A 20,253-nucleotide genomic window follows, 5' to 3' on the forward strand; every position below is an offset into this window, starting at 1 on the left:
GTCCTTGTCTTTTCGTCTCCTTGTTCTCGTCTCATCCACATTCACCTACCACCCAGCACCACCTACCACCCAGCACCACCCAGCACCACCCAGCACCACCTACCACCCAGCACCACCTACCACCCAGCACCACCCAGCACCACCTACCACCCAGCACCACCTACTACCCAGCACCACCCAGCACCACCCAGCACCACCTACCACCCAGCACCACCTACCACCCAGCACCACCCAACACCACCCAGCACCACCTACCACCCAGCACCACCCAGCACCACCTACCACCCAACACCACCTACCACCCAGCACCACCCAACACCACCCAGCACCACCTACCACCCAACACCACCCAGCACCACCCAGCACCACCTACCACCCAGCACCACCTACTACCCAGCACCACCCAGCACCACCTACCACCCAGCACCACCCAACACCACCCAACACCACCTACCACCCAGCACCACCCAGCACCACCTACCACCCAACACCACCTACCACCCAGCACCACCCAGCACCACCTACTACCCAGCACCACCCAGCACCACCCAGCACCACCTACCACCCAGCACCACCTACCACCCAGCACCACCCAACACCACCCAGCACCACCTACCACCCAGCACCACCCAGCACCACCTACCACCCAACACCACCCAGCACCACCTACCACCCAGCACCACCTACCACCCAGCACCACCTACCACCCAGCACCACCCAGCACCACCTACCACCCAACACCACCCAGCACCACCTACCACCCAGCACCACCAACCACCCAGCACCACCTACCACCCAGCACCACCTACCACCCAGCACCACCCAGCACCACCCAGCACCACCTACCACCCAGCACCACCTACCACCCAGCACCACCCAGCACCACCTACCACCCAGCACCACCTACTACCCAGCACCACCCAGCACCACCCAGCACCACCTACCACCCAGCACCACCTACCACCCAGCACCACCCAACACCACCCAGCACCACCTACCACCCAGCACCACCCAGCACCACCTACCACCCAACACCACCTACCACCCAGCACCACCCAACACCACCCAGCACCACCTACCACCCAACACCACCCAGCACCACCCAGCACCACCTACCACCCAGCACCACCTACTACCCAGCACCACCCAGCACCACCTACCACCCAGCACCACCTACCACCCAGCACCACCCAACACCACCCAACACCACCTACCACCCAGCACCACCCAGCACCACCTACCACCCAACACCACCTACCACCCAGCACCACCCAGCACCACCTACCACCCAGCACCACCTACTACCCAGCACCACCCAGCACCACCCAGCACCACCTACCACCCAGCACCACCTACCACCCAGCACCACCCAACACCACCCAGCACCACCTACCACCCAGCACCACCCAGCACCACCTACCACCCAACACCATCCAGCACCACCTACCACCCAGCACCACCTACCACCCAGCACCACCTACCACCCAGCACCACCCAGCACCACCTACCACCCAACACCACCCAGCACCACCTACCACCCAGCACCACCAACCACCCAGCACCACCTACCACCCAGCACCACCTACCACCCAGCACCACCCAGCACCACCTACCACCCAGCACCACCCAGCACCACCTACCACCCAACACCACCCAGCACCACCTACAACCCAGCACCACCTACCACCCAGCACCACCCAGCACCACCTACCACCCAGCACCACCCAGCACCACCTACCACCCAGCACCACCTACCACCCAGCACCACCAAACACCACCTACCACCCAGAACTGCCTACCACCCAGCACCACCAAACACCACCTACCACCCAGAACTGCCTACCACCCAGCACCACCAAACACCACCTAACACCCAGCACCACCTACCACCCAGCACCACCAAACACCACCTACCACCCAGCACCACCTACCACCCAGCACCACCAAACACCACCTACCACCCAGAACTGCCTACCACCCAGCACCACCAAACACCACCTACCACCCAGCACCACCTACCACCCAGCACCACCCAGCACCAAACACCACCTACCCCCCAGAACCGCCCAGCACAACCTACCAGCAGCAAACCAATTACCGAGTGAGAGAGGGTTGGGTGTAGGGTGAGTTGGCACTCGACTCTCTCGGATGAGAATGCTCCGCCCTCCTCCGTCATCTAACAGCGTTGAGTTAGAGCGACGCCGCGACGAAGACGGGCAACAGCAAGTAGGTTTGAGTGAAGAGGGAGAGAGAGAGAGAGAGAGAGAGAGAGAGAGAGAGAGAGAGAGAGAGGAGTGAAAGAGAGGCCTGCTGGGAGTTCAGCCTCTCGGCTGCAGGACGCTGGGAGATGTTAAAGGTGAAGTAATTACATGCCATCATTTAGCAGTGCTGAACCTCCGGATAAATGATGTGCAATCAATTTCCTGTCTCAGGTCCCCCGGTAGCGGCGTGTATTCTTAGTGGACTCCATCTACGTTGTAGACCTTCAGAGGGGGCAACGGGGTCCTGACGCAAGGTTTTTAACGCGCGATTAACGCTCGGTATTTAAAAAAAAAAAAAAACGCGCATTGTATGATTTATGGCCGTCGGTGGCACCTGTAGTCTTGATCCAGAGGGAAGGTGCGTGTCCACAGGCAGCGGTGTTTCCCCGCGTCCCATTCATTGTCAAGCCGTGCAATGCATTCTGGTAGCGTCGCGGCGAATGTCGAGAGACGGCGCGTGAGTTGGCCGTTCCTCATTTGCCTAAAGTTGAAGTCGAATCTACTTTATGCTAATCAGACTCGCCGCCTCGGGAACGCTCGCGAACGCTCGCCAAAATGTGTTGTTTAAAGGAGAGCGCCTGTCAATCATCCTCTAGTGGCAGCCCACCAAGCGTGGAATACTGGGAAGCGGCGCGTCCACACGCGTTTAAAATCGCCCCTGTGGACACGGACCTTGAAGGTGCGTGTCCACAGGGGCGATTTGTGAACGGCAAATTCACCTTCAAAAGACTGCCAGATGGTTCAGTCGATAAGACCAAAGTCATCTGCGCGTACTGTGGGTATGAAATGAGCTACCATAGAAGCACGTCCAGTCTGAGATATCACTTGCAAGCCAATGCACTTATATCCTAACTGTACTTATCTCCTGTTACGCTATCTCCTGTGACATGTTCACTTTAATTGTTTGTGATATATTCTTATAACCCTGTTTTGATCCCATGTTTTGGTAAGGGGATATTTGAAGTGTTAAATAAACATTTTCATAAATCAAGTATATTTGCCCTTATGTTGTTAAAAGTATTAAGAATATGAAAAAAATACATTAAGGTACATTTAGAAGAAGAAAAAAAAATGTGCCAAAAAATGCGATTCATTTGCGATTAATCGCGAGTTAACTATGGACAAAATGCAATTAATCGCGATTAAAAAAATTAATCTTTTGACAGCCCTAGTTTAAATACGTACCTTTGTTAGTAGAAATATCCTTCATAGAGGTACTTTTACTTGCTACTTTGAGTACATTTCAGTTCTTTGACTTGAGTGAAGAAATAGAATCAGTACTTCTACTTTTACCAGAGTATTAATGAACATGTACAAGCATGTGTACTTGTACTTGAGAAGAGAGCTTCGTGGTTTGGATCCCTGACCTAGTGGTGGCCCCTGACTGAGCGGTGGCCCCTGACTGAGCGGTGGCCCCTGACCGAGTGGTGGCCCCTGACCGAGTGGTGGCCCCTGACTGAGCGGTGGCCCCTGACCGAGCGGTGGCATGGTGACCACCGGAACGTTGACTTTGATTCTACGAGTGGATCCTTTGGTCCGTCCTATAAGACATCTAGCGAGTAATCTAGACGTCCTTCAATGGTTCCCATCCGGGAGGATCGATCATTTCCATTCAAACTCAATTGCATAAAATCCCTGTCATTGACTAATGTGTCGACGCCGTCCTCTGTGATGTCATCGAGGTTATTATATGTCATTCTACAGAGAAACTTGCCAGCATGCATGCTGTCTGAGCAGCAGCTCCCAGTCTGCCAGCTGTCAGCGTTCCCAGTTCTTCCACTAACATCACTCGACCTCTGACCTCCAGAAGAAACTGTCCACCCCTCACTCTATCTTCCCAGCATGCTCTGTTCCCCCAGGTCTCGCCTTCGCTCACTCCGTGTCCTGGCTGATCCGTTATCAGCTGAGCCTCAGCCCACCTGACACGGTCTGAATGTTAGCATCGGGGTCATGGAGGAGCTGACAGGGGTCACAGGGGTCAAGCTGCTGCCGCCGTGTCCATCACCTTTTTCATCACATCAGCTAGTACCAACCAGTTAACCAACCATAACAATGTACAGCGTTTCCTGGGGTGTTGACCGTGTCATCCTGTTTTCAGGACCGGTGGCGGTGATCAGCGGCGAGGAGGACTCGGCCAGCCCCCTCCACCACGTGAACCACGGCATCATCAGTCCCTGCACACTGGACGGCGGGCTGGACGCCGTGGTCATCGGGATGACCCGGATCCCTGTCATCGAGAACCCGCAGTACTTCAGACACGGACACAACTGCAGCAAACCGGCCACCTGTAAGTACACACACACACACACACACACACACGCACTGTGATTAAGTACACACACACACACACACACACACACACACACACACACACACACACACACACTGTGATTAAGTACACACACACACACACACACACACACACTGTGATTAAGTACACACACACACACACTGTGATTAAGTACACACACACACACACACACACACACACACTGTGATTAAGTACACACACACACACACACACACACACACACACACACTGTGATTAAGTACACACACACACACACACACTGTGATTAAGTACACACACACACACACACACACACACTGTGATAAGTATACACACGTGCACGCTTCCTCCCACATCGGCCAAACTAACAGGAAGTACACTTTCACACCTGATCGGTCAGTCTGGTCTGGTCTGGTCTGGTCTGGTCTGGTCCGGTCTGGTCTGGTCCGGTCTGGTCTGGCCCGGTCTGGTCTGGTTCAGTCCGGTCTGGTCCAGTCTGGTCTGGTCTAGTCTGGTCCGGTCTGGTCCAGTCTAGTCTGGTCCAGTCTGGTCCGGTCTGGTCTGGTCTGGTCCGGTCCGGTCCGGTCTGATGTCAGCTGGTTGACCTTCAGAGCCGACACAGTGACCTTCTGGATACGGAGTTGACCTTGAAGGTCTGTGTGTTTAACTGAAGGTTCTCACCGAAGCTTTTATCCACTAAAGGGGGCGTCGACAGCCAAGCGTCGTCATGGTAACAAAGATGAAATGATGACTCTGACGTTAATGTACACCCGCATCATTTCCCATGAGCCTTAGCCATGCAAAGCCTCATGGGAGCTGAGCTACCTGCTCTCTCTCTCTCCCTCTCTCTCTCACTCTCTCTCCCTCTTTTCTCTTCCTCTCTCTCTCCCTCTCTCTCTCCCCCCTATCTCTCCCTCCCTCTCTCCCTCCCTCACTCTCTCTGTCTCTCTCTCTCTCTCTCTCTCCATTCAACATCAGCAGAGCAAATCGCTTTTTGCCTTTACAGCCACATAAATCTCAGAGAATCCCCCAAGAGTCAACACACACACACACACACACACACACACACAAAACACTACTGATGTTGTTGGCAACGGCAACGCTGATCCATCACAAGAGTCACCTTGTGTGATTATCACCAGCTATATATTTCACTGGTGGGAATCAACCTTTACTATACTATAGGCTACTATATTATACAATACTACACTACTCTATACTATACTATACTATACTATAGGCTACTATATTATACAATACTACACTACTCTATACTATACTATACTATACTATAGGCTACTATATTATACAATACTACACTACTCTATACTATACTATACTATACTATAGGCTACTATATTATACAATACTACACTACTCTATACTATACTATACTGTAGGCTACCAGATTATACAATACTACACTACTCTATACTATACTATACTGTAGGCTACTATATTATACAATACTACACTACTCTATACTATACTATACCTAACTGTATAATATACTATACTATACTTCACTACTCTATACTATACTATAGAATAGATCTTTCTTGTCCACCGGGGGCATTAAAGACAACACTTCTAGTTTAGTGTTGGAATGATTGACAGCTCATCTCCGTCCTCGGAGCTTCAGGAACACTGCTGGATGAACGAGTCCCAGAGCTCATTACAGGAACGCTAATTGCAGCCTGGCGGCGGAACGGTCAGCTCACTCAGCTCACCCTGTGTGTGTGAGAGTGTGTGTGTGTGTGTGTGTGTGTGTGTGTGTGTGTGTGTGTGGAGGGGGGGTAGGGGGCGACGGTACAGTGTCCCTTTGGTTTTGTTTGCTGCTGTACATGGATATACTTGTATGCTCGTTCCCATTCAGCCATGCGCTCAGCACTGCCAGCTGGAAAGCAGTACCAGCAGTACAAGTAGTAGAAGTAGTAGAAGAAGTAGTACAAGCTGATGCTGAGATGCTTTAACAAGGGTTATCCATCACATCCACATGATTCATTCAGTTTTGACTCGTATTCCAAAGTTACAAATCGTAGTTCAACAAGTAGAAATGTATAAAACCCAACCGACTCCGTGTGCAACGATTCTGTGCTTAACGAGATTTACAAATGTTGATTTAAAAAAACAGACGGAAAAATATGGATAGACAGATAAACAGAATCTGATTTGCCATCTTGATTTGGCCATTTGGTAGCGAAATTGCTAGCTAGCTATCTACTTTCCATTCTTAGTCCCGCCTACAAACAACTGATTAGTTGTTTCTCCCAAAGAAAGTTATCAATGAGACAAATTTGAAATACTGAGCGAAATCGACGATGATGAGAAACAATTCGGAAGGTTTTGGAGTGACGGGTACATTGAGGTTTGGACTTCCGAAACGTTTATTAAAACAAATATTTCAGTCTCTAAAGGGCCACAAAGAAAACAGCATTGCTGAGAATGGTTCAGGAAGAGTTATCCACTAGAGGCTAAAGGTCATCAGACCTCGGTGCATCTGGAAGCCAAGCATTAAAGTTTCAGTTGTAGTAAGGGATAAATATTACAACATTATGCATTCACCGTCACACTTCTTCATCAGCAATTATTCATAGAGAGTTCTGAGGGCTGTGGAGCCTGAATGCCGGAGGTGACAGCACCTCCCAGGGCAATTATTACATTGCATAAGCCTCGGTGGTAAGTACAGTCATTAACCCCCCCTCCGTCCTCCATCCATCCTGCACAATCAACATCTCTGCTAGGAAATGACGTATCTGTGTGTGAACCTAAGGAAGTTGTTTTTTTTGTTTTGTTTGAATTGTGTAAATGTAATTGAGAATGCAGTTTAGTTGTATGGGAACTTTATTTTGTAGGAGACGGGGTCGATGTGTTGCGTGAGACTTGTGAGAGTAAATGTTTCTTGATGGTTTACTGCAGGGGAAAGTAGTCCATGAGGTTTGTAATCCGGTCCAATGAGGAGTGGTTTAATGACGGCAGTAGGCTGTTTAAGTAGCCATTGTATTACCATGTTTAAAAATGTACTTGTAATGGATGTGGACTCATGTGGTCTGTCTCTGCCCCCCCTCAGATGTGCAGCATATAAAACGGAGGGACATCATCTTGAAGCGGGAGCTTGGAGAAGGAGCCTTTGGGAAGGTCTTCCTGGCTGAGTGTTACAACCTGAGCCCCACCAAGGACAAGATGCTGGTCGCCGTGAAGGTAAGACGGGGGCTGGGGGTCTTTGTGTTCCAGCAGGCAGCTGCACCTCAAGGACACACCGACGCACCTGAACGCACCGCCACTAAGCTTTCTGGGAGGTTGAAGGATGAGTCTGATAAACATTTTCTCTTCTTGAAGTGAAGCAGCAGCTGTTTCCAGTGTTTCAGTCTCGGTGATGACTCAGACATGCTGACTTTTATAGACAGGAAAGCAAACCGATTCAAAGAACACTCATTTCCACATTAAGGCACAAATTACTCACTTAGCAACTTATATTTCCAAACAACCGCTGACATAAAATCAATTTTAGGTTTAAAGTACAAACGTTCCCAAAACAAAGTAGCAACTTGCTGCTGGCTCATACTTCTAATAATGAATGTAAATTACATAAGTTTCCGTTCTGAGGGACACAGGTAACGATGGTAACGATGGTAACGATGGTAACGATGGTAACAGGGAAATGGCTCCTCCACACTCCAAATATGGTCACTTCCTTCTCTGGGTGCAGAAACTCCAAGATGGCGATGGCCAAAATGCAAAACTAGAGGGTTCAAATCTGTAGTCCAGAAACCGATGGGTGCTGCTATGAAGACGTTGTCCACTTCGTCTATGGTTTCTATTCTATTTCTATTTGACCCACACTAACCTGCAGCCATTTCAGCTACAAATGTAAACCTGCATCATGTTTTCATGCAGATCTTGTTTTCTATGGCAAATCAACACTTGATGGGGTCATGATTTTGGTCCCTGAACCCACCATAACTGTCTCTCTCTAGACCCTGAAGGACCCTACTCTTGCAGCCAGGAAGGATTTCCAGCGCGAGGCCGAGCTGCTGACCAACCTGCAGCACGAGCACATTGTGAAATTCTACGGCGTGTGCGTGGACGGAGACCCCCTCATTATGGTCTTTGAGTACATGAAGCACGGCGATCTCAATAAGTTCCTCAGGTGAGTTCAGCGCCATGGCAACGGTTGTGGTGACTAATCACAGCCTTTTAAGCAACTGAGCAAACCAAGGGGGAACTAAGGGGATGAAAGTTAAATAAATGTCAAAATAAATGTTCCATAGTTCATGTGGAAACAAAGATGTGTCCAGATATTATGTGAGCGTACTGTACGTGACGTAATTCAGAGTGAAACAGGAGGTCCGACATGACCAGGAATCTGATTGGATCATTGAAAAGATTAGCTCACAACCTTCTGTAGCTCTGGCCTACAACCTTCTATCACCAGTACTGTGACCAGTGACCAGGCCTTCTATCACCAGTACTGTGACCAGTGACCAGGCCTTCTATCACCAGTACTGTGACCAGTAATCTTACCTTCTATCACCAGTACTGTGACCAGTGATCAGACCTTCTATCACCAGTACTGTGACCAGTGATCAGACCTTCTATCACCAGTACTGTGACCAGTAATCTTACCTTCTATCACCAGTACTGTGACCAGTAATCTTACCTTCTATCACCAGTACTGTGACCAGTGATCAGACCTTCTATCACCAGTACTGTCACCAGTACTGTGACCAGTAATCTTACCTTCTATCACCAGTACTGTGACCAGTAATCTTACCTTCTATCACCAGTACTGTGACCAGTGATCAGACCTTCTATCACCAGTACTGTGACCAGTAATCTTACCTTCTATCACCAGTACTGTGACCAGTAATCTTACCTTCTATCACCAGTACTGTGACCAGTAATCTTACCTTCTATCACCAGTACTGTGACCAGTAATCTTACCTTCTATCACCAGTACTGTGACCAGTGACCAGGCCTTCTATCACCAGTACTGTGACCAGTAATCTTACCTTCTATCACCAGTACTGTGACCAGTGATCAGACCTTCTATCACCAGTACTGTGACCAGTGATCAGACCTTCTATCACCAGTACTGTGACCAGTAATCTTACCTTCTATCACCAGTACTGTGACCAGTAATCTTACCTTCTATCACCAGTACTGTGACCAGTGATCAGACCTTCTATCACCAGTACTGTGACCAGTAATCTTACCTTCTATCACCAGTACTGTGACCAGTAATCTTACCTTCTATCACCAGTACTGTGACCAGTGATCAGACCTTCTATCACCAGTACTGTGACCAGTCATCAGACCTTCTATCACCAGTACTGTGACCAGTGATCAGACCTTCTATCACCAGTACTGTGACCAGTCATCAGACCTTCTATCACCAGTACTGTGACCAGTCATCAGACCTTCTATCACCAGTACTGTGACCAGTGATCAGACCTTCTATCAACAGTACTGTGACCAGTGATCAGACCTTCTATCACCAGTACTGTGACCAGTGATCAGACCTTCTATCACCAGTACATGGAGTAGAACCGGTCTGCAGAGGTGGACCTGAGTCTGGCATCCAGGGCAGTGTGCCAGCTCAAAGACAAGAGTGATGGATGGGCCTTTCTCTGTGAACTACCGCAGGATGACGCCTACATTTTCACCTTGTCGCCGGACCACAACCCCCTGCTTGTTAAGTACTGTCCCTGCTCCCCGTACACCCCGCTGGAGACCGGCACTCCTGCCAGGCTCTTTATGGAAGCTGTTTAAGTGCGCTGCCTGTTATGAAGTTATAAATATAAATGACAGACCGTGCCCCGCTATCAAATATCGTCACCAAAGTCAGCGTGCCTCCACACTGAGAGGCTTGTTAGAGCTGACTCATGTGCCATGCAAGTGTGTTCCACAGTGATTGATGAATGAGCCTGCCTGACAGTCTGACAGTGGGAACTGGTCCACCCAGACCATTATGTAAAACCTGGTCTGCCTTGAAGAAAAAAATACTGTGCAACTGCTTGAGCTGTTACATGAGGATTGATGGCCGAGACCGAGAAAATAGACGGATGGTTTTACTGTGAATCCTCCACTTCTGGGAAGTGAAGCCAAACGCCGAAGTGCCTTACAACCTGATTGAATTCTCTTGTATTTGTTCTTTGCAACAGTAAACATGTTTGGTGCCCAGACTGGGTATATTTTTCATCAACATAATGAGAAAATGTTTCATGCATAACGTACAGTATCTACATAACATCCATTGAACCCTTTTCCAGTCATTGTGGAAACAAACACACTTTTCATGTCAACTCATAGCACTCGTTAAAAGGTGCGATGTGTAAGATTTGGGCCGTCGTTGCAGTTCAAAACATTAAAATGAGACGATGAGGGATTCATGTAACGTTACACAAGCGTCCGTGTAAGTTTGGATAGTTTATTTACGGGGTTGAAGAGCGATCCTGACTAGAAGGTCCCGAGCCGAGTCCAATTGTAAAAATGTGTCCGGTGAGCTAAACGAGCTGCATTATGTCTGCGTGATTAGATGTTATTTGCTCCCAGAATGTTTGCCCTGTGTAATGGTACATTGGGACACAGTCCGCCGCCAGAAAGTGAACTCTACCAGTGTGTGTGTGTGTGTGTGTGTGTGTGTGTGTGCTCATGCTTGTACAGGACAGCGTTTCACTGAGTCTCTGATGCTAATTTCGACTCCGTAATTGTGTTTCCATTAAAGTGCTGGCATCAATTCATCCAGGACAAACTGCTAATTCAGCCAGTACCCATTGCCCTCCAAACCACACACACACACACATGTTGACTACACTTTGTGTTTGACGACACACAGCTCACACTCCTGTGTCCGTCCCCCATCGCTCCCTCCAGAACTGCAGTGACATGCTACTTGAACGTAACGGTGCTACATCGTTAGCGCTGAGTCACTACTCGGAAGCTTCTGACAGCGGCGGCTGCTGTTTTTTGCTGAGTCATCACACAGTGGTGAGCAGATTCACCGGATGGGAATGTCACCAATCAACCGCTTTCCCACTAAACGGACGATAAGAATGTCAAGTAATGAATGTGATCAGTTAACCAATTAAGACGATTTATATTTAAACTCTTTTTATTGGCTCTTGAGATGTTTTACCATTTCAATTAGTTTGTGATGTAATTGATCAATTTAATCTATTGGTTTCGTGTACAGGGACATGATCTTCTACATGGATTCAAGGAATCAATGTGACCATGCAACGACCACAGCAAGTGATGTAGCATTAAATAGAGCCAGTGATGTAGCATTCGTAGCATTAAATAGAGCCAGTGATGTAGCATTAGTAAGTTAGAAGTCATTAGAAGTGAAATCGGTGGTAAGCTTCTGAAAACAGTCAGCAGTCGTCTGCGTATACGCTATCTGTATCTGTATTGTATCTTGTGTTCTCTGAAGCCTCAGTCTCTGCGTTTCCTTCCTCCCTTAGAGCCCACGGGCCTGACGCCATGATCCTGGTGGACGGCCAGCCTCTGCAGACCAACGGGGAGCTGGGTCTGTCCCAGATGCTCCACATAGCCAGTCAGATCGCAGCCGGCATGATCTATTTGGCGTCACAGCACTTTGTGCACCGCGACCTGGCGACCAGGAACTGCCTGGTGGGGAACGGCCTCCTGGTGAAGATTGGAGACTTCGGCATGTCCAGAGACATCTACAGTACCGACTACTACCGGGTAACAACCATTCGTTTACTGCATTACTCAATCTGCTACATCTGGGATGTTCAGGAGCCTCTCGGCACGCTGGGAAATCATTTGTATTTGGCAGTAAATGTCAACAAGTCCACCGAGTCCCGTCCCCCTAAGTAGCTGCTGTGGACCGCTATCCTTTTTAATGGCTGCTCCGGCGTCTCGCGAGGCCGCCGGTCCACAGCAGCAGAAAAGTCTCTTCATTTTTTAACCCTCATCAGCAGAGTACTGGTCCAGGTTTACAGACCCAGTCCTCCCAGTCACCAGTGTTGATGTTGTATATGTGCCCTCCCCTCCTGATTGAACTAACATCCACAGGTGTAAACCAGTTCAGCTGCCGGTTAGAGGAGCCGTAGCCGTGTTGTTTTGACCAAATCTGTCACTGCTTAATAATAGTAATAGTCGGCTTCTTTTGTAATGAACTGATCCAGTCATATAATTGTGGAGAGCATGCACGACACACGTTTATGGATTTGGATGCTTTACCAAGACTCTGATTACTGCTTACATTTAGAAAATTGTGGCAATTACCCAGAGCCCAAGGTTCCTCAAAAAGTGAAGCCAATTCTGAAGTGCCTTAAACTTGCATTCTCTCTACTGGCCATCAGGGGGCGACTCCTCGGTTCTTGTTAAAATCGGAGGGACTGTATGTGGATCATGTGTGAGGAAGTAATCATACCATGGAAATACGTGGTCGTCAATGCGAGGCCGATGCCGAGTACGAACGTTTGACGTTGATTCTCAACACGACACCTTTTAATCGCTGTGAAGCTAAAAGCAGGCCGATGTCAGATGAAGGATATCCTTCCTGTTTTCCAATTGAAGCTGCAGCTCTTTCATCAGATCACTCAGCTGGAACAATGTTTGAGGTTTCTAGTTTCTGTTCATGATGAAGAGTAAAGGTGAGAACAGGTTACACAGTAACTAACGCTAATGAGGGATTAGGGTTAAACTAGTGCATATTGAATATTGAAGAAATGACTTATTAATGATGGAGGATGGGTGAAGGATGGTGGGATAGTAGGAAGGGGTGACAGGAGTCAGACAGGAAAGGGTGAGGGGGGAGATAGAGGGGGTGGAAGGTCGATTAGTCAGCGGCGGAGGTCATTAATTATGCGAGTCGTGATTAGGAGCCACATATTTGACTAAATTAGTCAAGCTGCTTTATGATTTCACAGCCGGCGAGATGAATAATGATTCATGTGTCTGATCTCCACACCGTCACAGAACAGAGGAGACATTATGGGATGTTTGTTACTCACCTGTGATGGATGGAAGAGTCCAACACCAGGAACACAGGAACTGACTCACCCACCGGACCTTCTGGGTTTTTATCGGATCGGTACTGGCGATGCATTTTATATGTTCTTTAGAAATTCAGAATCAGAATGTGGGGGTCTACTGGGGGTCTATCCTGCGCCCTGGAGGACTACAGGTCCTGGATGGTGTACAGGTCCTAGATGGTGTTCAGGTCCTAGATGTTGTACAGGTCCTGGATGGTGTACAGGTCCTGGATGGTGTACAGGTCCTAGATGGTGTTCAGGTCCTAGATGTTGTACAGGTCCTGGATGGTGTACAGGTCCTAGATGTTGTACAGGTCCTGGATGGTGTACAGGTCCTGGATGATGTCCAGGTCCTTCCTGCAGACCTGACTGTCTGTTGTAGTCTAATTCAGAATTAAATGTGTCAATCGGACTTTTCAAACTTCACTGGTCATTTTTTCACAATGTATTTAAGAATGTTAGCGGTTAGCCGTTTGCTTGGTGGTACCTGAGCGAGCATTCGGACGTTCACAAAAAACCCGCCCGCGAAAAACAAGATCGCGGGCGGGTGGCTTGGTCCCTGGAGGGGCAGAAGTCGCTGGTGTTGGATGGTACTGTCGGTACTTCCTGCTTCCAGCAGCATGAGTGACCTGCAGCCAGTAAAATGAGTCGAGGCTCAAGATTTGAGATATTGATTTGCATGTTTTCCCGTTCATCCCTACAGCCTGTCTCTCCTGTGCAGGTTGGAGGTCACACCATGCTGCCGATCCGCTGGATGCCTCCGGAGAGCATCATGTACAGGAAGTTCACCACAGAGAGCGACGTCTGGAGCTTCGGCGTCATCCTCTGGGAGATCTTCACCTACGGCAAACAGCCGTGGTTCCAGCTCGCCAACAACGAGGTAACGACGTCACCTAACCACGTCACGTAACGGTGACACGTAACGATGGCACGTAACGATGACATGTAACGATGGCACGTAACCACGTCATGTAACCATGTCACCTAACCACGTCACGTAACGGTGACAAGTAACGATGGCACGTAACCACGTCATGTAACCATGTCACCTAACCACGTCACGTAACGGTGACACGTAACGATGGCACGTAACGATGACATGTAACCATGTCACCTAACCACGTCACGTAACGATGGCACGTAACCACGTCACGTAACGGTGACACGTAACGATGGCACGTAACCACGTCACGTAACGATGACATGTAACGGTGACACGTAACGATGACATGTAACCATGTCACCTAACCACGTCACGTAACGGTGACACGTAACGATGGCACGTAACCACGTCACGTAACGATGACATGTAACGGTGACATGTAACGGTGACACGTAACGATGACATGTAACCATGTCACCTAACCACGTCACGTAACGGTGACACGTAACGATGGCACGTAACCACGTCACGTAACGATGACATGTAACGGTGACACGTAACGATGGCACGTAACCACGTCATGTAACCATGTCACCTAACCACGTCACGTAACGGTGACACGTAACGATGGCACGTAACCACGTCACGTAACGATGACATGTAACCCACGTCAGTAACGTCAGTAACATCAGTAACAATGTCACGTCACAACGTCACATAACGATGTCATGTAACCACGTCACGTTGTTAGTGGTTGTGCTCCACTGTTGTTGCCCTTGCGGGACAATCTGTCTCCAAAACATTTGACTCCAATATTTCATGGCTTCCGACCCCATTCTTAATGACGACGTGTTCCCAGTTCTCCACTTATTAACTTCCTCAATTCTAAATCGTTTCAACAGTTTATTTTCAGAATAAACTTCCAGCGTGGGTTTCACGTTTACATTTTTATGTTTATTTACACAACAAAACGACTTGGTTCGTCTGATGAAAATAATCATTTGTTCCATGTCTGTAAGCATCTGTTTATTAGTTCCATACCCGATATGATCTACTAAAGTCAGACGCCGTACGAGATGAATAAGAGATTCAAACGGAAACGAACAAAGGTAAATCAATAACAGAGATTAGAGTGTGTATCTGGGAGATGGAGAGACTTTCCTCGTTGAATGAGATCTTCACTCAGGAAACTGAGGGAAACTCTCCCAGATGTCTTCCTATGAACATTCCTCCTCTCTGGTCCTGCCTCGGTGGATCTGCTCCCCCCTCGGCTGTATTGATTTCATGAGAGATGGATCCACCTCAGTGGTCTCCGTCTCTCTCTTACATTCACTTTAACTGCAGAACGGTGAGATGTTGCAGCAGCTGTCCTCCATTACAACATCAACGAGGGAAGAAATGCTGTTTTACTTTCCACAAGCAGACGATCTCTTCTTCCTCCCTCTGTGATGGTTTCATTTTCCGTTATCGTACACAAGCCATGATTTACATGTGTTGGACAATTAAAAGGCCGAAGCATGAGCAGCTGAAAATAACAAGCTTTTCAGGATGGAAGGTGTGGAAATACATTATTCTGAATTCACACATCAGAAATCATACCTAAATATGATTTAAAAATACCAACAAAAGAGAGAAAAAGTGCAATACTCTGCTGTTTAAATACTATATATGAATAAAGTGGTGGAGGTCGTATTTCTGGTCCACCGGCCGAGGGAAGACGTTTTCATGTGGAGAGTCAGTGAGGCTTTCTCCTGTTGAGGGAAACAAAGAGGAAAGGAAGCTCTTGAACAAAGTGCTGATCATGAGGGAATGTAATGGAGCGTGTGAGACAGCAGCAGCAACAGAGATGACTGAGTGAGTCTAGAGCCGACAGATTACTGCCCTCACACTGGATCCATCACTGCCATGTTACTGTGACTCACTCACATAATAACATTATTAAGAGATATGATGCATGACACATGATGACTTTATTTGTGATACGTGGTCCCAAATATGAAACTTAACCAGCAAAGTTGCTAAACTCAAGGATGTGGGAGATCAGGCCACTTTAGTGAATGTATTCTTACACTTTGAATTAACATCTATTATTATTATGTGTCCTGACTGCACTTTTCACATATAAAACTCGTTCTGCATACGGTGATCACCGGTACTGAACACTTCCTGGAACCCTGCAGGCCATTAACATCTTATTAGCTTCCCCCGATGATGCAGGTCATCAGGGCAGGGATCATGGGCTGAGGTGTTGTGAACCGTCAACTCTGCTCACTTGAACCTGAGCAGGTTTGGCCAGCGGTCCATGTCCCAGTGCTGCTCAGTGTTGAAGCCGACGGCAGGTGTAATTCAGTAGAACACCGTTGACCGGAGGAACCGGCTGATAACCCCAGTGGCTCGGAGCTGACTGGACTACTCAACCCTGAAAACCTCCACATCTGTGTCTGACATTTACCTCCAAAAGTCTGTTGTTGCGCTTAAGTGTCCAAAACATGAAGCAGAGACAACATGAATTGTGTAAAATAGTGCACAAAGTTACTTTGCAAAAGCAACAATAAATAACTAGAAAATTCTTTTGAAAGGGCCACGGGGGCGACCGCCGGAGTGTATATACATTACGATGAGATTCTTCAGAGATTTCAAACGAGACGGAGTTGTTTTAGAGGCAAATACAGAGACTGCTTGCTGAAAAACTGTCCCTGAAGGGAACGCCCATCAGCAGTTTTGCATGAATTTACCTCTAAAATGACTCCGTCTCGTAACGTTACATTATTATCACATAGCGTGGTGAATGTGCAGGTCACAACCTGTCCACAAAAGCGTGTTGCGAGTTGTTGGATTGTGTATTTGATGAATTTGATGAGGGAAACCAGGAAATCCCATTAGCCTCTGTAGCGTAGCTCTGAGCAGCTAAAAATAGTTTACACCAACAAATAAAGGTAATGAACCTACTGCTGTGACTATAGGGATTATGGCAATGGACCAATTTGCCAAAGTGTTGAACTATCCCTTTGTTTTGGTTAAGATTTTTTTTCTGGCATAGACGCCTTTTATTTAGCAGTGGTCAGAGAGGAAACACGGAGAGAGAGGGGGATGTGACATGCACCAAAGGACCTCTGGTCAGGATTTGAACCAGGGACGGCTGCATACATGCGTACATGGCATGTGCTCTAACCACTCAAACACCTGCGTGCCGGTGAACTGTCCCTTTAACTGCAGCTGTGGCCTGAGGCTCGTTAAAGGGTTACCGTGGCAACTTGAAGTCCCCACCAGGCTGAGCCTTGCTTGCAGCCATTTTTCTGCTTCTGCGCTGGTCTCACATTTGGGCTGTTTCTGAGAAAACCGTAGGTACTATCATAAAAATAAACACACCGTCATCGCTGTAAGGACTTCCCGAACGATTTGATATGATTTTGGTGTTTCTGCAGTAAATCATTTGGAGACAGTTGCAAGTTTAAAACGGGGGTCCTCTCTCTACTTCTCTCAGAACATTTTGTATTGGAGTCAATGAGGAGAAAAGACAGACATGGCTGAACTTAGAGGCTGCTAATTCTGTAAATCTCACAGATTTTTTGAGTACATTGTGAGAGACAGGACAAGTTTGTCTACAAAACTGGAAAATATCATGTGTGTAGAGTGTAAATTGTGGCCGGGAGGAGTTTGGAAAGAGAAAAAATCTGACGTTTTTTGGGGTTCTCTCCCACTCTGACCGATGATGTCACGCACTCTAGCACGGAATGTTCCGTGCAATACACACCCATTATAATCTCATAATTTCTCCCAAAATGATCATGGTCATTAAACAGTCACGAACAATGTGTATTCTGTTGAGAAAAGTAATAGCACACCGATCCCGATCAAACCGTATGTTTTGATATGTAATTTGTCCTACAACTGGAAGAGTAGTAGCTGTAGGGGCCAGTGCTCGGTGCTCTTGCCCTGTGGCCCTAATTATGATAAAACAGCATTAGCTGCAATAATATTTAGTGTGGACTAACATTAAAGGAAACGTGAACCTTCTTCTACATGTCCTCTCACGTTTACCATATACAATAAATCAATACATTTGCTGTTACATGCATAGTGTCAAAATAATCTTCCGTCTTCACAGGAAGTTAGGATGAGCCAACAAAAGCACTTTGGTTAAGGAAAAGAGTTTGTCTCCTGGACGAAGCTACGTGGTTAGCGTTCGGAAAAGAGGCTGATGTTTGCTTTGATATATAAAATAACTGTTACGTTACTGACGTCGGTAAAGTCCCGAAGTTACTTAGCAAAAGAAAACAAGTCAACCGTGACATGGTTTCACACAGAACAGGAACAGCTTTCTCCTGGGTGAGAGTCTTGTGTAAGGATGGAACCATACAGGATTTCATCATGTCATTTTCAGGTCCTGTTTGTTTGATCCGCTCCCACCTGCCTGGACTTTCTCGTCTTATACTACGTCTGTTATGATACCCATAATGCAGCAGGTGGTCTAACGCTGTCTCTCTTGTCTGTCCAGGTGATCGAGTGCATCACTCAGGGCCGGGTCCTGGAGCGCCCCAGAATCTGTCCCAAGGAGATCTACGACATGATGCTGGGCTGCTGGCAGCGCGAGCCGCAGGCCCGCCTCAATATCAAGGACATTCAGAAGCTGGTGTTCTCGCTGATGAAGGCCACGCCGGTCTACCTGGACATCCTGGGATAGGAGGACCGCCCCAGCAGGAAGGAACTGAATGTGTTGTTGAACTAGATCTCCACTGGATTAGAGTACACTTGATGAGAAGTCTAGTCTGGACTCGCAGCATGGTCTGTGATGGAACCATAGGGACCGGGATTAGGAATGGACCATACCATGCATCCATCTGCCTGACATATAAGGATCGGACTGGACCAACTAAAGTGGAATAACGTGGGTTAAACTGGATTGGAATGAACTGGATTGCGTTGCATCACATTATAACCATCAAAAGTAGTCTTAGGTCTAGTCCTGCTCCTCTTCTATTGAACTTGTGACTTAAAGACTTGACTGTGAGGACTGGATTAACCTGATTGTGCCGGTATGGTTTGGTTTCGGGGTCCTAAAGATTTAGGTCTCCTCATTTCCACGTCTTCATCTCATTCCGTCTGAAACTGAACTGCTGCATCATCTTATTTTCTTCGTTAGCATGACTTCTCCGACGCCTCCTGGTGGATGCAACCGGAACCGTCCCGATACAAACCTCAAAGTACGAGGCTTAAACGCTGGCAAAGGACCGTTAGTTCTGGCTTCACGTTAAAGGAATGCTTTTGTTTGACGATCCGTGGAACAGATTCTGTGTTTCACCGTCGAGGCAACGAGGGAACGGACAACCTGCAGATCCAACACGTCACGTTGCAGCAGCCACTGTGTTCTTGCTAGTGCTAGTCCAACAACGCGAGCACGCTTAAATGTTTTCATCTGCAAGCCTTCATAGACCTTCTAGTCCTGGACTCACTGGGCTGGTCCAGACCTTCCAATCCTGAGCCTGGAAGTTTGGCTTGAGTGACTGTCTGTCGCCACTGAGATGGACCTAAGTGCCTCCTACTTCTTTCTAAACTCTGGAAACTCAAAAGAAAATAGTATTTCAAAATAAGAGCACTTTTACATTTTGTTTACCTGCTTAAAAATGTACACTAGCTGTAAACCTTCCTTGTTTTTTCTTAAAAACAAACTTTCAGCACTATGTATTGCAACAAAACAAAAAACAACACAAAAACAGGAATACAATTTAGAAAAAAATTTAACCCCTCGGGTCAAAAGCAAAAACTTAATGGGGAAAAAAGCTTTTTTGTACCCTTTGCAGCTTGACAAAG

General features: G+C 47.7%; 1 protein-coding gene across 1 annotated transcript in view; it reads left to right on the forward strand.

Moving 5' to 3' along the window:
* Window positions 1-19,146, forward strand: part of LOC311018262 (NT-3 growth factor receptor-like) — a 57,755-nt gene extending 38,609 nt beyond the window's left edge. The window contains exons 13-18 of the mRNA XM_084017132.1: window positions 4,360-4,548; window positions 7,622-7,752; window positions 8,529-8,701; window positions 12,018-12,261; window positions 14,281-14,439; window positions 18,941-19,146. Of these exons, the coding sequence (XP_083873258.1) occupies window positions 4,360-4,548; window positions 7,622-7,752; window positions 8,529-8,701; window positions 12,018-12,261; window positions 14,281-14,439; window positions 18,941-19,126 (1,082 nt within the window). The 3' untranslated portion in view covers window positions 19,127-19,146. The remainder of the gene's footprint in view (window positions 1-4,359; window positions 4,549-7,621; window positions 7,753-8,528; window positions 8,702-12,017; window positions 12,262-14,280; window positions 14,440-18,940) is intronic.
* Window positions 19,147-20,253: the final 1,107 nt, after the last annotated feature.

This window comes from Eutrigla gurnardus (genome assembly GCF_963514095.1).
Source record: "Eutrigla gurnardus genome assembly, chromosome: 9".
Taxonomy (NCBI): Eukaryota; Metazoa; Chordata; class Actinopteri; order Perciformes; family Triglidae; genus Eutrigla; species Eutrigla gurnardus.